The 17,105-nt window shown below is 52.2% G+C and overlaps 1 protein-coding gene across 1 annotated transcript in view; it reads left to right on the forward strand.

Annotated features, from left to right (window-relative positions):
* Nucleotides 1-17,105, forward strand: part of GPSM1 (G protein signaling modulator 1) — a 64,041-nt gene that overhangs the window by 36,231 nt on the left and 10,705 nt on the right. The window contains exons 10-11 of the mRNA XM_005529199.3: nt 4,146-4,216; nt 6,266-6,445. Coding sequence (XP_005529256.2) covers nt 4,146-4,216; nt 6,266-6,445 — 251 coding nt within the window. The remainder of the gene's footprint in view (nt 1-4,145; nt 4,217-6,265; nt 6,446-17,105) is intronic.

Genomic DNA, 17,105 nt, shown 5'->3' on the forward strand with positions numbered 1-17,105 from the left:
GTATGATTTGAGATGCTCTGGGAGCACTGGACCGTATCCCCACTGTCACTTCGGAGCTGGGAAGGGTTTCCAGACCAGCATTCCACCCCAAACAACTGGCTGGCTGCTCTGATTTAATTATCTTGAGCAATATTTAGACTTGTCTGCCAGAATCAAGGTTTGGGTCTGTACAGATGGGGGAGGCACTGGCCAGGGCTGCGAGAACTCGCCCAAAAGCCAAGTCAGTGTCTTGGTTAATGCAGGTACGGGGGAAATGACCTTTTCATGTGACTGCAGCAAGTCCTGATGCTGTGTTTGTTGTGTTGTTTGGGGTGCCCAGCCCACGTTCTGTGGGGAGCAGAGGGCTGTGCACAGCCCGCGAGCGCTGCAGGCCGCGCCGGCTGATGTTGGCTCCACGACCTTTCCCCGCTGGTTTTCCGTGGAGTCCTGTCAGGTTGAATTCTGCCTGCTCTGGCACAGTCCCCCAGAGGGATCCAGCGTGTTCCCAGCTGCAGTCCTGGAGCTGGGGCTGTGTCTGGGGTGGGGGGCCCTGCTCTGCTGCTCCGGCTGGAAGCGGAAGGGAGGCGGCAGCTCCTGGAGCTGGGGCTCATCAAAGCACATGGCAGCTTGATGAGAGCTCCTGCCAGGGCTCCCCGAGTCCCTGCTCCACATCTTCAGCTCCCTCTTGTCAACTGCAATCTCTTGGAGATGGAGCCTGTCCGTGGAAAAACAAAGCTCTGTTTGCCCAGCTTGTCCTGGTGCTCCTTTCCTTGAGATGATCCCATCACCATCCTTGATAAAACTTCCTTGTGTTCTCCGTGGCTGCAGGTTAAAGACAAGAATGTGAAATCCGTTAAACTCGCCTCAGCAACCAAATTGCAAAAGCAAAAAGTTGAAAAAAAAAAAATTTTTAAAAAATCCCCTTGGTTCATGGTGCTGTTGAGATCACAGAGGGGGAGGAGAAAGAGATTTTGAAAAAAAAAATATTTAAAAAAGGAACAACACCCCTGAGCAGTGAGAAGAGCAACATCCCAGGAGCTCCAGGAAAACAGGGCATGAATGCAGCCAGTCAGGAGCGCTGCTCAGCTGATGTTCACAAGAAGGTTTCAACTTGCTCTCTTTGAGACCTCAGTAAACCTCCAAGACAGAGAGAGCATTTAGAAGGCCTCTGAGGTTTTTCCATTACTCTGCAGCAGCCTTGGTAAACATGCCAATAAATGCTGGGGAGAGAGAGAGAGAGGGAGGAAAAAACCTTCCAGAGGAACAGACCTGGGTTTTCAGCTGCTGAATCCTTCACATCCCCAGCTGCTGCTGTGGATCAGCTCTGGGGAGAAGGAGGCAGAGCTCAGCTTTGGCTGAGCATTAAGCGGTGCTGCAGGTATTTCTGGGGAAAATAAGTTGGGAGAGGCTGGAAGTTACACCTGGAGCCATCTGAGGGAATGGAGACAGAAAGTTAGTGGGACTCCTCCTGTCGTGGGACACTCGTGAGTATGGAAAGCTCTGCTCTCCTGGAAGGTGGATGAGGATGTGTGGGATGAGAAGGGGAGAAGCTCCCACTTGTCTGGTGGGAGTTGCTGCAGGTGTGGATCCAGTTTCTTGTAGCCCTGAGTGACAGGGACCCTCCTAATGCTGCTTGTTGTAGTGGTGCTGAGCGGGGACAGCGTTTGGCCCCAGCACTGGCTGGGATTTCTGGAAGAAACAGCTGAGTTGGATAAAGTCTTTTGTGATTCTGAACTTCTTCCTCTCTCAGCTCAAGTGTGTGTAAACCCCACACACTCACAGATGGCCACCAGCATCAGAACAAGAGAAAAAGATGAGTTGTTGTGCTGGGGTGGACTCAGCTGCCTGTGTCTATTAAATGAACACGAGGCAGGTTTTCTCTGCTGGGAGATTAATGGCTGCTGGCCAGCGGTTCAGCGCTCTGGGAACACACAAAAGCACCTGAGGATGGAGGTGTGTAATTAATGACTCTTTAGACAGCTGGAAATGATGTGTGTTTATCTAACTGGGTACACTTTGCTGCTTTCTTGCTTTCCTGGAAGTGGCTGTTAAGCGGGGCCGTGACGCACTCTCACTTCCAGGGGCTGGGCTCGCCTCTGAAACCCAGATGTGCCTCTGATGAGGTGTTTGTAGGTGACTTTTACTCCAGACCCACTTTGCTGCTGTGGGTTATTGTGAGGGAAGCCACGAGAAGCTGTAGCAGTGTTTAACTGGGAGCCACTGGGAACAACCCAGCGCTGCCTTCCCCTCGCCGAGCTCCTGCCTGAGCGATGGGGCAGCACCCAAAAGTCCTTCACCCGTCTCACAGCCATCTCCTCCATGCTGAGGATGGTGGGAATGTGGTGGAGCAAAGGGAGTTTTCTTCAGGGATGAGGTTGTTGGATTAGAAGGGGCTGCCTGGGGAGTCACCACCCCTGGAGGTGTTCAGGGAGTGACTGGACGTGGCACTCAGTGCTCTGATCTGGTTGACAGGGTGGGAATTGGTTGGATTTGAGATCTTTGAGGCCTTTTCTGACCTAAACGTTCAGAGCTGCTGACAGTGGGCTCCTGGCTTTGTGTGGAAGGAGTAGAGCTTGGTGGAGACGCTGACTGCTCCTCGTGACGTGTGTTCCTGCTCTCCTGTGTGTTCACATCAGTGCCTGTTCTCCACCTCCAACCGTGATGTCAGTCCCCCTGAACTCAAAGCCTGGTAATGAATCACCTTAAAACAAAGCTGGTGCTAATGTGCTCTTTGGAGTAGAGAGGAGAATATGTGCAGAAATGTTCTGCTGATTGGAATCTTTACTGCTGCAAGCAGTAAATCCCTTCAGGGTGGTGAGGGGCACAGACATAAACTTCAGGTCTCTTATGACCAAGCTGTGATGAGTGTTCATGACCCTCGGTGAGGCTCCAGCTGATCTGAGCCTGCATCTTGTGAAGCTGAGCTTTCCAAAGCACTGCTGTCCTTGGAGCTGGTGCAGTTTGGATACAGCTCTGGAGCCCTGCTGGGCTGGCTGTGCTGCTGCAGGAATCCCTGGAGCCTTTTTCCATTTCATCCCCATGCTCAGCTTTCAGCCAGCCTCGATTTGTGAGTTTTGTCCCTGTTAATTTTGCCCAGTGAGCAGCTCTGTGGTCCCCTGAGCTCGGAGGGGCAGTGAGCACTGGTGGGCTGGGGGGAGCTGAGCAATGGTGGGGTTTGGGAGATTGCTGCTGCAGGAACCACACAAAGCTCCCTGGTTTCCATTCTCGGGGCTCAGCACGGGGATCATTCCTCCCCCAGGATTTCCCTTTGAGCTTGGAAGGTGTCACAGGAGCTGTGGGAGAGTTTTGGGCTCTGCCCTGCGCGGTGTTGCTGGAGTGGGGTGTCACATGGGGATCAGCTAAACTGAGCCTTCAGGAACAATCAGGGAAGGGCAGAAGCTTCCCCAGGTATGGTGAAAGCATCCCAGGGCCATTTGGTACATCCTGGCTGTTTGTCAGCAAGGCAGGAACAGCTGGAAGCAGGCTGAAGGGGGAGACTGGAGGTAAAGAGCGTTTGGAAACCAGGAGTCAGCTGAACTGTGTTTCACCCACTCTGTTGTTGTTGTTGGAATCAAACATCAAAATCTTATGAAATCTCAAATAAATATCATAAATCCTTCCAAGTTTTGATGCCTCTTTCAGGTTCAAGGCAATATTTTGTTCCCCTTAAGGCTGGGCCTATGATAGTTAGAAAATATTTGCTCCTTCACTTAGTTTTCCAGCCTCTGTGACTATAGAGAAGAGCTCAAAGTTGAATCCCAGAAACATTCAGTTAAAAACATGATGATGAAGCAGAAAATCCACAGATGTATTAAATTGTCTATTTGTTATGATTTTTCTCAATGCTAGTCCCATGACTTTGGTGGTTTAGGGTGAGGTTTGTAACTCCTCAATTCCAGAGACCTTGTCTGAGATCAGGGTCGTGGTGTGACCTGGCTGCAGCCTGACAGCCAAAGCCTCACACAGCCCTGTGACAGTGCTTTAAAAAGACCCAAAACAATAGAAAAAAACCCCACATTTGAATCTCAAGGCCAGCACAGCTGCATCACCCCATCCCTTCGACTTCTAATTAACCAGAGCAGAGGATTTGCTGCGGTTTGGGTTCTCTCTGTGTGACACTGGTGCTGTTGGTGACACCCCCCTGATGTGAGAGTGTTGTTTTGCAGGAGCCAGGCCAAAGAGACTCCAGAGGAACAGCATGGACAGCTTAGACCTCCTCAAATTCCCTTCTGAAAAGGTAAGGGAAGATGTCTGGCCTCAAAGATTGTCAGTGGGAATCTGTACACAGATTCCAATTGGTTTGTTGTTGCCTGGCTTCATTTGCAGGGAAATATGCAATTAGCAGATATCATTGGAGTCAATGGGATTAACCAAAGAGGGTTTCTAGAGAGCTTGGAGGAGAGGAACAGCTGGTCTGACTAAAAAGGCACTTAACACTCAAAGCTGAAAAGTCACTTCTGGGCTTTTTTTGCAAAAGCAGCGCTTTATTGGCAGGATCATGGTGAGCAGTTCAGCCCCTGAGTGGCTGTCGCTGCCTTTCCCCCAGTGCAGTGAGAGAGGGGGCAGAGCTGGAGCACTGCAGGAGGCAGAGGGTTTGTTCCAGGGTTGGTTCCAGGGGCTCCAAGGATTGCTTTGCTCTTGGGAATGTCAGATCCGAGCAGGTCAGCGTTTCCTGCGTGTCCCCAGGGCTGTTCTGCAGCAGCTGGGAGGCACTGAGCCCTTCCAGCCACAGGGATGGTTTCAGTCTCTCAGAAAATCCTGCTGCTGAGGGCTCAGCTGTGCCTGTTCCTAGAGGAGGTGGCCAGACCTGCAGCCATTCTGCCTTTTTGGGATGTTTTTGGCACAAATCATCCACATTCACCCAGTGCTTTCCAGGCACAGCTCTCCTGAGTGTCCCAGGGAGCATTTCCCCTTCACAGAACTGCCACAGAGAGAAAAAGCTCATTTCCCCTTTACAGGTGGGTTCTGATGGTCAATGGGACCTTGAGAAGCCATTTAGGTACCTAAAAATCCCAGTAAACACTGGGAAGGTCAGGCAAAATCTCCTCCCTGAATGAACTCTCTTTGGAAAATAAATTCCAAATGTCCTGATGTATTTCTATCAATTCTCCCCGTGCCCCGTGGCTATTTTGGCTCTTGCCTGCTCTGCCCAATGTGACTCTGGGGTGTCGATGGCAGGGACAGCAGTGCCCAAGGTCAGGGGACATTGGCTGGTGTCCTCATCAGAGCAGCACAGCCCCAAGGGCTGGCCAGGGGCTTGGCTGGTGTGTGGCTTGCTGTTCATGCTGTTGGTTTCCTGCTCTTTGCTGTGAAAGCCGAACACCACTCGATGGTTCAGGCAGGGTTATGGGTTCCAGGGCTTCCACGGGGAGGATGGAGCATGCAGGAGCTGTGGGGTCAGGTGTGAGCACTCCTGTTCCCCCTGCAGTGTCCTTGGGAGGCTGTGAGTTCACCTGTCCTTCAGAGAGTGTTCTGGGGGCAGTTCCTCTGCTCTGTCCCTCTGTCTGGAGGGGTTACAGCCCTGGGAGAGGCTCCAGGGCTTTGTGCTGTGGTGGGAGTGAGAAGGAGTAAGGAGTAAAGCCATGGAGTGAGCTGTGACCTCTCCAGCATCCTCTCGGTGCTGTCTCTGCCAGAAATGCCTTCAAAGTCAGCAGAGCCCTGCAGGGCTCACCTCACCTCCAGGATCTCCTGTCCAGCCTCTGCACTGTTGTGTTGGGGCACAGGGAGTGCCCACCTGGGTTCTGAACTGCAGCACACTGCAGGAACGCTCCCTGCTCTCTCCAGCGTGTCTCTCACTCCTTCATTTGATCTCCTCTGGTTTTATCTTGTTTATTCCTTTGTGTACCAGGCTCAAATCTCTTTCTCTCATGCTGGGTTTCGCCCTGAAGGTGCTTCCGTGCTGTAATTGAGTCATCTCTCCTGTTGTCATGCTCTGAGCAGTGTGAGGGCTCCAACCAAGGCACTCTAGTTTGGATTTATATTTATATAGTTTTGGATTTATGTTCATGTGGCTTTTTTAGATGTGGACACTGGCCTGGCTGTGCTGGTGCCATCAACATGGCAATGAATGTCTCCTTCCTTGTTGTCACTGTTCCTGTTTGGGATCTGTCACCTCCACTTCCCCACACCTGGGGTGACAATTCTGTATTTCTGTGGGAGCACTGAGCACAAACCCCACACTGGCCGTGCTCCTGTGCCTCTCCTGCTCTGTGGGCAGGAGCCAAGAGAGCTGCAGGAAAACCTGAGCCAGGCAGTTGCTGCAGTGACTGTTTCTTGCTTTCCCAAGGACCAGAACGGGGACAGCCACCACGTGGGAGAGCTGAAGATCTCAGGGAAGGAGTTCTTGTCATTACCTGCGAGAACGAAGAAATACCGGGAGCACGGCTCCAGCTCGGAGAGGAAACCCCAGGGGTCAGGTGCATCTCCTCTGGATGCTGGGGAAGTGCGAGGCCAGGTGCCACAGTCGGTAGGAAGATGATTTTGATCTCCAGTGCTCATCTGGGAGTTTCTCATGTTTGTTTTTACCTCATTTCCAGCCGGGTGTGGGGGTGGCTTGTGGGGACTTTGGGCTGGAAAACAGAGTCTTTAGCTGTGCTCTGTTTGTGTTTGTTGTGTGTTTGCTTTGTTGTTTGTTGGGAGCAGCTGTGGGCAAATCCTTTTGCCTTTCTGAGCCTCAGCATCACTGTCCTGTTAGCAGGGCAGTGGTACCAGTCTCCATCACAACCTGGTGTGTGAGGATTGGCCTCAGTGGTGACATTTATTACCTCCTCTCGAGGGACGGGATTCTAGAGCTGAACTTAGCTGGGTTCAGGATTATCAGGACCTGAATCCCAGAAAAGCACTTTGGGTGCTTTATGGGGCTTGAATTGATCAGCTCCTGGGGTTCATGGAGTGGGGTTGGTGCCTTCAAAAACCAGAGCTGTCCCCAGGTCTTTGGCAAGCGACCAAAAGTGCTGGTTGCCTTTGCCACATGTGGGACTGTAGATGTTCTGCCTCATGTTCTGATCACACTGATGGTCAGTGTGCAGAGTGGTCTCTTAGAATGCATCAGAGATGGTAGAAATCATCATCCAGGAGCTTTTCTTCGGAAGCAGCACAGGTGGAGCTCGTTTCCCCAAGAGCTGGCCCTGGTGTCGGTGATTTCCAGGTTACTGGTCCTGTGTGGGGAGCTCTGATCAGTCTGTGCTTGGCTCCCTGGAGGATGGTGAGGATCCACGTCCTGGGAAGCTCCCCCAGATGCCTTTCTGCTGTTTTTAACCTGACAGTTCTGCTGGTTTTGGGCCGTTCCCTTCCGCTAGTGTTGATGTTTGTTGTGACACATGGCAAACACAAATACTGGGGAGCTTTCCTGCAGCTGTGCTGGGTTTGTTGCCAGCCCTGGAAGCAGGGCTCACACCCACAATGATGGCACGTTTCTGGATCGTGGGAGGGGGCTTGGAGGTGTTTGAACTCGGTGATCTCAAGTGAGAAAACCCCAAATCCTCAGCTTGTTGCCAGGAGAGACGAAGCGTAACGAGAAAGATCAATGATCTCATGGGTGCTTGGAAGTATTTAGGTTTTTGCTTTACACTGAGTCTCTAACACGCTATCACAGTTCTGTGATCATGCAGTGATTCCAGATGGAGTAAATCCAAGCCAGAAAAGATAGGCCTATTTTTTTTCCCTTGGCATTTAAGAAAAAGCGAAATTAAATATTTTCATGCTGGCTAAGAAAGAGTCGGAGCTGCAGAGCTTGGGTTGAAGCCTGGGTGTGGAGTGGGGATGCTTGAAGGTGCTTCTGGCTCTGAGTCCTTTGTTCCTCATCTGTAGATCATGGGGACAACATGTCCTGCTGTACCTGTGTGATGAGTGTGTGGACACATCCCTTTTTTGCCACATCAGACATTCCTGATTTTCAGTTCTCTGGCCACTGGAAGCCAAATTTTTACACCAACTGGGTTTTTTGGGGGGGTTTTTTAGACTTCTCTGAGCTCATTCTTGGTTCTCAGCAGTGCTTGTGGAAACGGTCTGCTGGGAAAAACATTTCCTGGGGCTCACCGGTGCAAACATGATCACTGAGAAGGAAAACAAAGCTCATCTGAGCCAGAGAGGAGACAGCAGCATGGGGGCACACAAGGCAATACAAAGAGAGAAAAAAAACCACTTCTGCCAGAAATAGCCTTGTATTTTTAACTCAGACATTCAGCCAGAGACCAAACAAAAGCCACGCTCCATCAGGAGCTGGGAAAAGAATTCCTTGGGAGTGTGGCTGTGGATCCATGGGCTGTGTGTGTGAAAAAAGGCCCCGTGGGGCTTTGCCAACCACTGGGGACCCCTTGGCAGTGCAGTGGGGCTTGGGGAGAGGCCAGAGGGCTCTGTGGTGGCTCTGGGGTCACCTCAGGGGAGCTTTTTTGGTGCTCCCAGCTTTGCCAGGCTGACTCTGCAGCTTGGGCCAGACCTCAGAATGTTTAAAGGCAGCGTTGTCCTGTGGGTTTTGCCACGAGCAGAGGAGCCCCTCTGTGTTCTGCTGTCGTAGGGGGGTTGAAAAGCTGCAATTCCATCCATGGGAGCCCTTTTAATCAAAGGTAGCAAACCCCACCTGAATGGGAGAGAAGCTTTTCCCGGACAGGCTGTTCAGACAACGACTCCCCCAGATTCCTCATTTTGCAAGGAAAAAAAGCAAAAATTCCCTTTAATCCATTGATAAACTTTGAGTCCTTAATTAGAGGTGATTTCTAAAGGTTGATCTGAGGTGATTTTCTGGGGTGCCACAATCCCTGCTGGCCCATGGCAGAGGAGAACCCAGACTGTGAGCAGGGGAAAAAACTCATCCCAGGACTCCCAGGTCTGGAGATGTGACCTCTGGATAAATCCTGCTGGCAGCACAGCCCCTGCCCTGCATCCCAAGGGGCTTCTGCAGCCGGGGGGATGCAGGATGGGGAGTCCTGGGGGTGAGGTGCCTGACTCAGAGCTCCTGGATTCACCACCCATCCCCTGCCTGTTGTTTACCTCCCTCTTCCCCATGGTGTGATGGGGTAATGCTGCTCGCCTGCCTCCCCCGGGGAGGTTACAGAGGCGTGATGATGGCTGTAAAGTTGTTTGAGCTTCGGATGGCAGGAGCCGTGGTGGTTGTTATTAGCATTGGTGATGATGCTGCTAATTACCGAGCTGCTGGGAAACTCCCCATGGGAGGAGGCGGAGGGGAGGGGAGGCAGGGGAAAGTGAAGTGAGCAGGGCATGGAGAGGAGCCTGTCCCTTCTGGCAGCTCTGTCGGGCCCTGAGAGGAGGGCTCAGCCTGCGGGAGAGGCCGTGGGGATGCTGGGATGGATGGGAGAAGCCATGGCCCAGGTGCTGCGGAAGGTAGGAGAGCGTGGCAGGTCCCCCCTGTGCCTCAGAGCTCCCTGCCACCGCTGTGCAAGAGGCTGCTGTTGAGTGCGATGCTCCTGCAGGAGGGTCCTGACCCTGCTGGGACAGGCAGGGGTTTCCTTCCCCTCCCAGGGCCCCCTGAAGTGGGGGAGTTTCCCAGCCATGGCTGGTGGTCGCTGGGAGGAGAGGGACCAGCCCTGCCAAGGTCTGGGGATGGGCAAGGACAGGGTCCTGTTCACCTGGGAGCCCAAGTGTGCAGCTCCCAGGGGGATTCTCGGGGCTGGGAGTGCCTGGCTCTTCACAGCAAAGGAGGATTTGGCCTAGGAGAGGCTGATGAGGGTGAGGTGCTTTTGGTCACGTTTTTGCTCTGTTGCAGCAGAGCCCTGAGCAAAAGTGGCTGTGTTAAAGCTCTGTCCCTGTGCCTGCAGCTGTGGACAGCCAGATCCAAGTCCCTCCAGATCCCTCCCTGGGACTCGTGCAGTGCACACCTTCTGAGGTTCCTCTCTTTTAAAAGGAACATCAAAGCAAAGGTTTTGTACTACATGAAACTCGCAGACATCAAAGGCTTGCTCATAAATTTAACCCCTCTCTCCACGGTGGTGAAGGTCACAATGCTCCAGTTTGGGTTTGACTTGGTAGCAGATGTGCTTTAGGGGGTTACTGGAAGGATGGAATTCTTCTAACACTTCAAAAATATCAGAGTTTGTATCCCTCACCCTCCTCTGTGCAAAAAGGAGAGGGCCCATGGAAGAAAGGGGCTGTGTATTCTGGAAAAGACTTCCTGGGGACCTGCTCCAATTCTGGGCCTGTGTTTAAAGTCAGAGGTCTTTGAGGTTGGTGGGACTGAGCATAAACCAGAGTTAAGGGCTAAAACACTTCATTGTGTCAAGGTCCAGCAGCTGGATAAAAACCCATGGAGCGAGGTAAGGATCAAACCCAGCCCCAGATCTCTGGATCTGTGCTCTGGAAATGGCCCTGATCCTCTGGACTCTCCCCTTCCCAGGGAATGATTCCTCACTCTCCAGACCTGTCCTCAGCCAAGCCCATTTATAGTCAAGGCAAAGAGGAGCTGTGTTTGATTGCAGTGACGACTTGCAGGGATGGGTTGCTGATGTATTTAGACACTGAGCAATTTTCAAGCACTCTGCATCGCCAAACATTCCCTGGGATGAATGTTTTTATAAAGCCTTTTTTATGATTACAGTGAGAAGCAGCCATAAAAGAAAGGAATTTTTTGTAGGTCATACATCCCCGCCCCAGAGGCAGGTTGCCAGAGTTCTTCTGATGGTTTTCTGTCTCAGGATTTATTGGGGGTTTGTTGGGTTGCAGGATGCTCATGGTTGACCCTCCAAGGGCCAGTGGCAGGAGTCTGGAGGATCCTGCCTGTCCCTGCTGAGTCAGGGGCTGTCCAGGCAGCTCTTGGCTGCCAGGTGAGCCCATCCATCCCCTGTGGCTTCACTGGGAGCTGCAGAATGGGCTGGATGGATGCTGGGCTGCAGGGATGTGTCAGCCCTGGGGGCTTCTGGCCCCACAGCATCATTTCCCTGGTTGCCTTGTCGTGTTTGAGGGGAGATTGATACTTCCCCAGTTCCCTCTGGAGCTGGAGCGTGGGGTTTACACCAGGCAGCTTTGCTGCTCTGTGGTGCCTGTGCATCTTCCCTGTGTTTTCACATCAGCTTGGTCCCTGCTTCATCTCCCTGATGCTGGAATCCCACAACACAGGGGCAGTGCAAATCACACCCTCTTCATCCCACAGCCTCCACGTTTGCTCAGCTGCAGGGGTGTAATTATGCCATTAGTGCTGGTCAGACTTTCTGGTGTAAACGTGCTCTGAGAGCCAGGGAGTGGAGAGGAAGGGTGAAGCCAGAGCCAGGGAGAGAGGAAAGGCAGCTGCTGCTAAATTTAAGACTGTTCCTATGACACCTGGAGGCTGCTGTGGTGGTGTCAGTCCTCTTGGAAGCGAGCAGGTAAACACAGAGCTGTGGCTTGTTCTTGGAGTGCTTTATCTTCCTCTTCAGCTGGTGGGACCTTGCAGAGTGCTCGGGGCAGGGAGGCTGTGCTGTTTCCTAGCTGGAGGCAGGATGTGCAGGAAAACCTGGAGAGCTCGAGCCTGACAGGTATGGGGAGGCTCTGCAGGGATTTGGGCTGTTGGGAGAAGCAGTCAGGGATGTCTCCCCAGAGTAATTTTAAATTGTCTGACCTGTCTTTCTCTCTCAGTGTCTTTGTTAAGCTGTAGGGTCCTTTTTAAGTCCTGGCTCAGGTGTGTCTCTTGCACAGATGCTGCACAAGCCAGGAGAGGTGTAAGAGCTGCTCTCCCAAACCTGGAGGTGCAGCAGAGTCAGAGCCAAGGCTCTCAGGAGTTCTGCAGAGCCCTGACAGTCATCCTTCAGTGGGACTTTGGTCATGGGAGACAGGGAAATAAATGTGGGGATAAAAAAACCTCTGCAAAAAGTGGCTGCATGGGGAAGGTGGGGGGAGGCAGCAGCGCTTTCTGGCTTGTGCTGCCTCTGCTGCATTCATTGCCTCAGAGGCAAATTATCAGTTTCTTCCTTGAATATTAACAGCTGCCAGGTAATGAATTCCCCCTCTCTGTTTTATAATGGCATTAAAATTGGGATTTGCCTTGGTTTTCTCTGTAATTATCCAATGAGCCTGGGTGAGCGAGAGGGAGGCAGGGCAGAGCTGGCTCTGCTGCAGGCGAGTGTCGTGCCTGGGGGATTGAATTTGGGAATGACCCTTCCTGAGGGGCAGATCCAAGGGATTGAATTTGGGAATGGCCCTTCCTGAGGGGCAGATCCAAGGGATTGAATTTGGGAATGACCCTTCCTGAGGGGCAGATCCAAGGGATTGAATTTGGGAATGACCCTTCCTGAGGGGCAGATCCAAGGGATTGAATTTGGGAATGACCCTTCCTGAGGGGCAGATCCAAGGGATTGAATTTGGGAATGACCCTTCCTGAGGGGCAGATCCAAGGGATTGAATTTGGGAATGGCCCTTCCTGAGGGGCAGATCCAAGGGATTGAATCCCTTCCTGAGAAGGCAAGAAACTTCCTTGGGACAGGGCTGGTGTTGGCAGGGCAGTGTCTGCATGGGCTGCAGGGATCAGTGTCCCTGATCTCCCTGGCTTTGGGATATTCCTGTTGCTTGCACACCCTCTTTTTCTGTGTTTTCCCTCCTCCCAGGCTGAGGTCAGGCTGTGGATCAAAGCTGAGCCATGTGGAAGGGAGATGGGAGACAGGATTTGTACGAGCTGGTGCAGGAGGGTGTCCAAGCCCTGGCATCTGCAGGGGTGACACCAAGGACACCCAGGGTGTTTCTCTGATCCCTCAGGTTGAGGATCAGGGACTCCATATTCCATCCTTAACTGGCTACATGTGGAGGCCAGCTCTGGAGCTAGAAAACTTTAAGAAAAAGCCTCTTACCAGAGGAATCTGCTCTAGGAAGGTGAAAACTGAGCTGCTTGTCCAAGGTCACTCAGCAGAGTCGTGTTGGAGGTCTGGGGGTCAATGACCCAGGCTGGAGGTGACAAACCAAACTCCCCAAAGCCATTCTTCTCCCCTTGACTCACTGTAACTGAGTTTGCAGTTATTGGCACTTTGAAACCGTAATTGAGGTCTGCTTTCCTCCTTGCACAACCTTTTCTCCTGGCAAACTGTCAGCCATCAAGTGGGATGAGACAGTAAAAGAGATGTTACACTCACCATTTCCTAGAAACTGTCACTTTAAAGAGAACAGCACTGAAAAAAAAAAGGATGAATTGAAGCCAAACCCAGAGCGATAAACCTCCAAATGTTTGATTTCTCTCAAACTCTAGAACTTTTCATTCCTTTCTTGGGTCTCTGCCGTGCCTGGGGCACTTTGTACCTTCACAGTTCTGGCCTCTGGCATTCATTAAACTTCACATGGCAGAAGAGCTTAAAAAATATCATAGCCCAGGTTCTCTTTGGATGTAAATCAGCCAAACTGGGCTTAAATCCCTGGAGCCGGGGTGACACCAGATGACAAGGGGGCCTCTGGTGGCTCAGGACTGTGTTTGATTTTCTTGCACAACCATCCCACAGCTCCCAGCTGTATCTGGTGGGATCTGGCATAGATGGATCCAGCAGGTCTCTGTGCTGGGAAGGGGTCTTGGTCTGGCTGTTCTTGCTGGAGTTACCTAAAGAATCCTTTCTGTACCGATGACTTCTGTTTCTTTTTATGTAAATGATATTTAAAACCAGGAAATGCATGCTAATACTGTGTTTTCTGGGTTTCACTGAAGGACAGAGCTGAATAACCAGACCAGTTCTGTCTGAGCCTTATCTTTGATGGTGGCTGCTTTCAGCTGCTGGGCAGAGCTGGAGGCTCCCCCAGAGGACACAAACACAGCACAGCTTGGAGCAGGTTTGGGTTTTGTCTGTTATTGCCCAGCTTTGGGAGGCCAAATCACCCCCAGAGTGCAGCCACTGGGACATCATAACCCAGAGGCCACCCTGCTGCCCTCACTGGCACCAGGCAGCTCCATCCCTGGAGTTTGTGGTCAGGGAGGAGGGTTCAGGCAGGCAGTGACCTCCTCAGGGGCCAAGTTGTTCCTTTAGGTCCCTGCTTTTGGATAGATCCCATCAATGCAATCGTCTCCTCTGGATTTAGGGTGGCCTTGGGGCGAGCAGAGGCTTTGGGGTGTCTCTGAGCTGTCCTTGCAGAGGCTCCTGGCTGGCTGAGGATTCTCCATGGCTGCAGGAGAAGGATGGGAATCCACGAAACACAGGAAGGTTTAAGGGCTGTTTGGTGGAGCTCTCCTGATAAAACCTGCCATGGAGAGTTCCCCTGTTCCCAGATGAGTGTGAAGGCAGCTGAGGGGGGCAGAACTAGAGGTGCAGGCATCAATTCCCAGCTGGACAGAAGGTGTCCCTGGACAGGTGTCCCTGGTTTTGGCACTGGCTGCAGGCTGGGCACAGCCTGTGTCAGGGTAACGTGGCCTCTGCTCACACTTCACCTTCAGCATCCACATTTCCCATTAGCAGTGCTATTTTTAAGCCTCCCTAGGCAGTTAACACCAATTAATCTAAAAAAGCCCAAATAATGGTTTTTCAGAGCCCTGGGCTCCTCCCCGTTCCCTGGGTGGCTCCAGAAGCCCTGGCAGGGCTGAGCCGGTGAAGTGCTCTGAGTGCAGGGACGGCTGGAGAGGCTCCTGCAATTAGAGCAGGGCCCCAAACCATCCCATGGATCCAACTTTTCCATCCTGGATCGTGCTGTTTGTGCCACAGGGGGTGTTCCAGCTCCCTGCAGTGCTCATGGAAGAGCAATGGATGGGAGAGCCAGCAGGGCCAGGCTCTGCGTGTGCCTCGGTGCAGGAGGTGCCACTCCCCTGGCACCCGCAGGAAAGTCCCAGGAGGATTTTTTGCCTGTATCTAAAGCCACTTGAATCCCAGCGTTCTCTGGGCACTGTCATGTGGAGCAAACCCCAAGCAGGGTGTAGTTTCATGCTGCCCTTTGCAGCAGCAGGTACCAGAGCAGGAGATGCTTTTGGCTGATAGGAGAAGCTGCTCCTGCCTTCACATGTGATTTTTGTCTTGCCTGTTTCAACTCTCCCGAGCAGGTCAGACAGACCATGGCTGCAGCGGCAAACCCACAGGTACCAGCCCCAGGAACCCTCCCTGCCCCAGCAGGGCCAGGATTTCGTGTTTTGTGGGGTGCCTTGCACAACAAGGCCTTGATCTCGAACGCAGCCTTCAGGCACTGCTGGGCTGTGAGTAAATAATAATTAAGATCTGGGCGTTTGCTGAGCGAGGGGTGTTTATGTGCAGGCTGGATGTGTTATGGGTGCTGATGTGATGGGTGTGCACAGCTCCACCACCAACTTCCCCCATCCCCACCACCTTGAGGAAGGTGCTGCATCTGCTCAGCTCCTTCTTAAAACCTCGCTGTGCTCAGAGCAAGTAGGTGTCTAAATCAAAGTCTGATTCAAAAAAGCAGCACAATTTTGGCAATCCAGAGACGAGCAGGCTTTTTTTTGCAAAGCCTTTTCAATGCAAACTGTCAGGAGGTTCCAATGTGAGGTGTGGGGAGAGCAGGACATCTCTGCAGCTGGAGCACTGCATTGTCTCTGTCAACAAAGAGGAGCTCACCTGCCCTGCTCTGTGGGGCTTGGACTGGGGAGGTGATAGAGAAAGTGCTCTACATATTAACCTTGTGCTAATTAATCAGGAATATGGGTTATACCCTTTCAAGCAATGGAATTATTTCAGTTTAGCAAATTAGCGCTGCTCAGCTGAGACTCCATGGCTGAGCAAGGTCCTGGTTCCACCCCTCTCCAAGTGCAGAGTCAGTCACTGCAAGAAGCTGTAGCCCAAACCCTGTGTTCTGCTGCTTGGGTGTGTGTTGGTGTGCACAGCCAGCCCTGGGTGAGAGCTACACCCCAAAACCTTACTGCTTGTTGTCATCCACCTCCAACCTGAGTTGTTCCAAGCAGTAGTTCAGGTTCACTCCCAGTTTTGGTGTTCAGGGGATCCCCCGGGTTTTTGATGGGCCAGACTGAATTCTGCAGTCACTCATCTTCTCCAGAGTCTGATCTGGAGTGAGAATGTTCTACCTCGTGTCCTTGGTTAGTAAAACAAGCTCCAGGTGCTAAATCTGGGCTGGTGTGTTTCTGTTAGATAGTGCCAGGGAAACCCAGCCTGGCATGGTAAACACTGTCAAAATCCATGTGGAAAAGTTGCTACATTAACTGCAGAGTGTGTTTGAATACACAGAAGAGAAACCAGGAGTAATTCCCTCTGGTGTCAGCAGTGAAGGCTGGACTAAGCTGTCATTTCAGGACAGGTTGTTGTGTAGCTGAGGAAAAAGCGTAAATCCCATATTAATGTGGTTGTGACACAAAATGGCCCAATCTGCTCACGGCGGCAGTGGCTTCCAGACAGTCAGATCAGCACTGCAAGCAGCAGAGGTGTCAGTAACACTTCAGCCAGACACCCCCAGGCTCCCTCCAAATGTAATCAGAAATGATATTGGCACCTGCTGCTGAGCCACAGGCCTGTGTGAGCCGTGTGTGGCAGCAGGGCACGGTCCCAACAGGTCAGCACTTACTGTATTTCGGAAGGAGGGAGCGTGGGTGAGTTATTTAGATTTTGTTTGGAACAATAAAACCTGAGTTATTTGAAATCTTAACAACAGAACCAGCTTTTAGCACCGGCGTTTATAGGGATGAGTGGGCGAGTTGTTTAAAGGGAAAAAAATCTTTGAAAACAGTCCAAGTGATAATTTCATGCTCCAAGGGAAGTGTGTGCACGTCCTGGGCCTGGGCAGGGTGTGGATGGGCTGTGCCAGGGGCTGGGCACAGCACAGCGCAGGGCACACGTGTGCCCAGGGCACGCTCAGCTCCCTGAGCTCCAACCTGACACTGTAGGTGGTGTCTCTGCAGATCTCAGATGTCTCACTCATTATTCTTTGCTGCATCCTAAACTCTGAGGGAAAATGTCATTTCCTCATCTTGTTCCAAGCGCCGACCTCCTGCGTGTGGGCTCTGCCCCTCTGTTATACCCATTTTCTGCATTTGCCCCTATACCAGCTGCAGATTTCCCCTTTCAGAGCTGTCCAAAGGCGGCTCAGATCTTCACCTCAGGGCCAGAGTGCCCATCCTGGTTCAGTGAACCCCTGTTGCCCCTCTCTATCCATGGATGCCCTGATCCCAGCCCCAGTGGGAATGGGGCTGCAGCACCAGTGCTGAGCTCACAGGAGCTGTGCCCTGCCCTCCCTCAACCTTTCTTTTCCTCTTCAATCAGGGCCAGGTACCGAGCCAGCAG

The sequence above is a fragment of the Pseudopodoces humilis genome, chromosome 22 (genome assembly GCF_049639895.1).
Source record: "Pseudopodoces humilis isolate 2021_Gansu_Grassland_sample_001 chromosome 22, ASM4963989v1, whole genome shotgun sequence".
NCBI lineage: Eukaryota > Metazoa > Chordata > Aves > Passeriformes > Paridae > Pseudopodoces > Pseudopodoces humilis.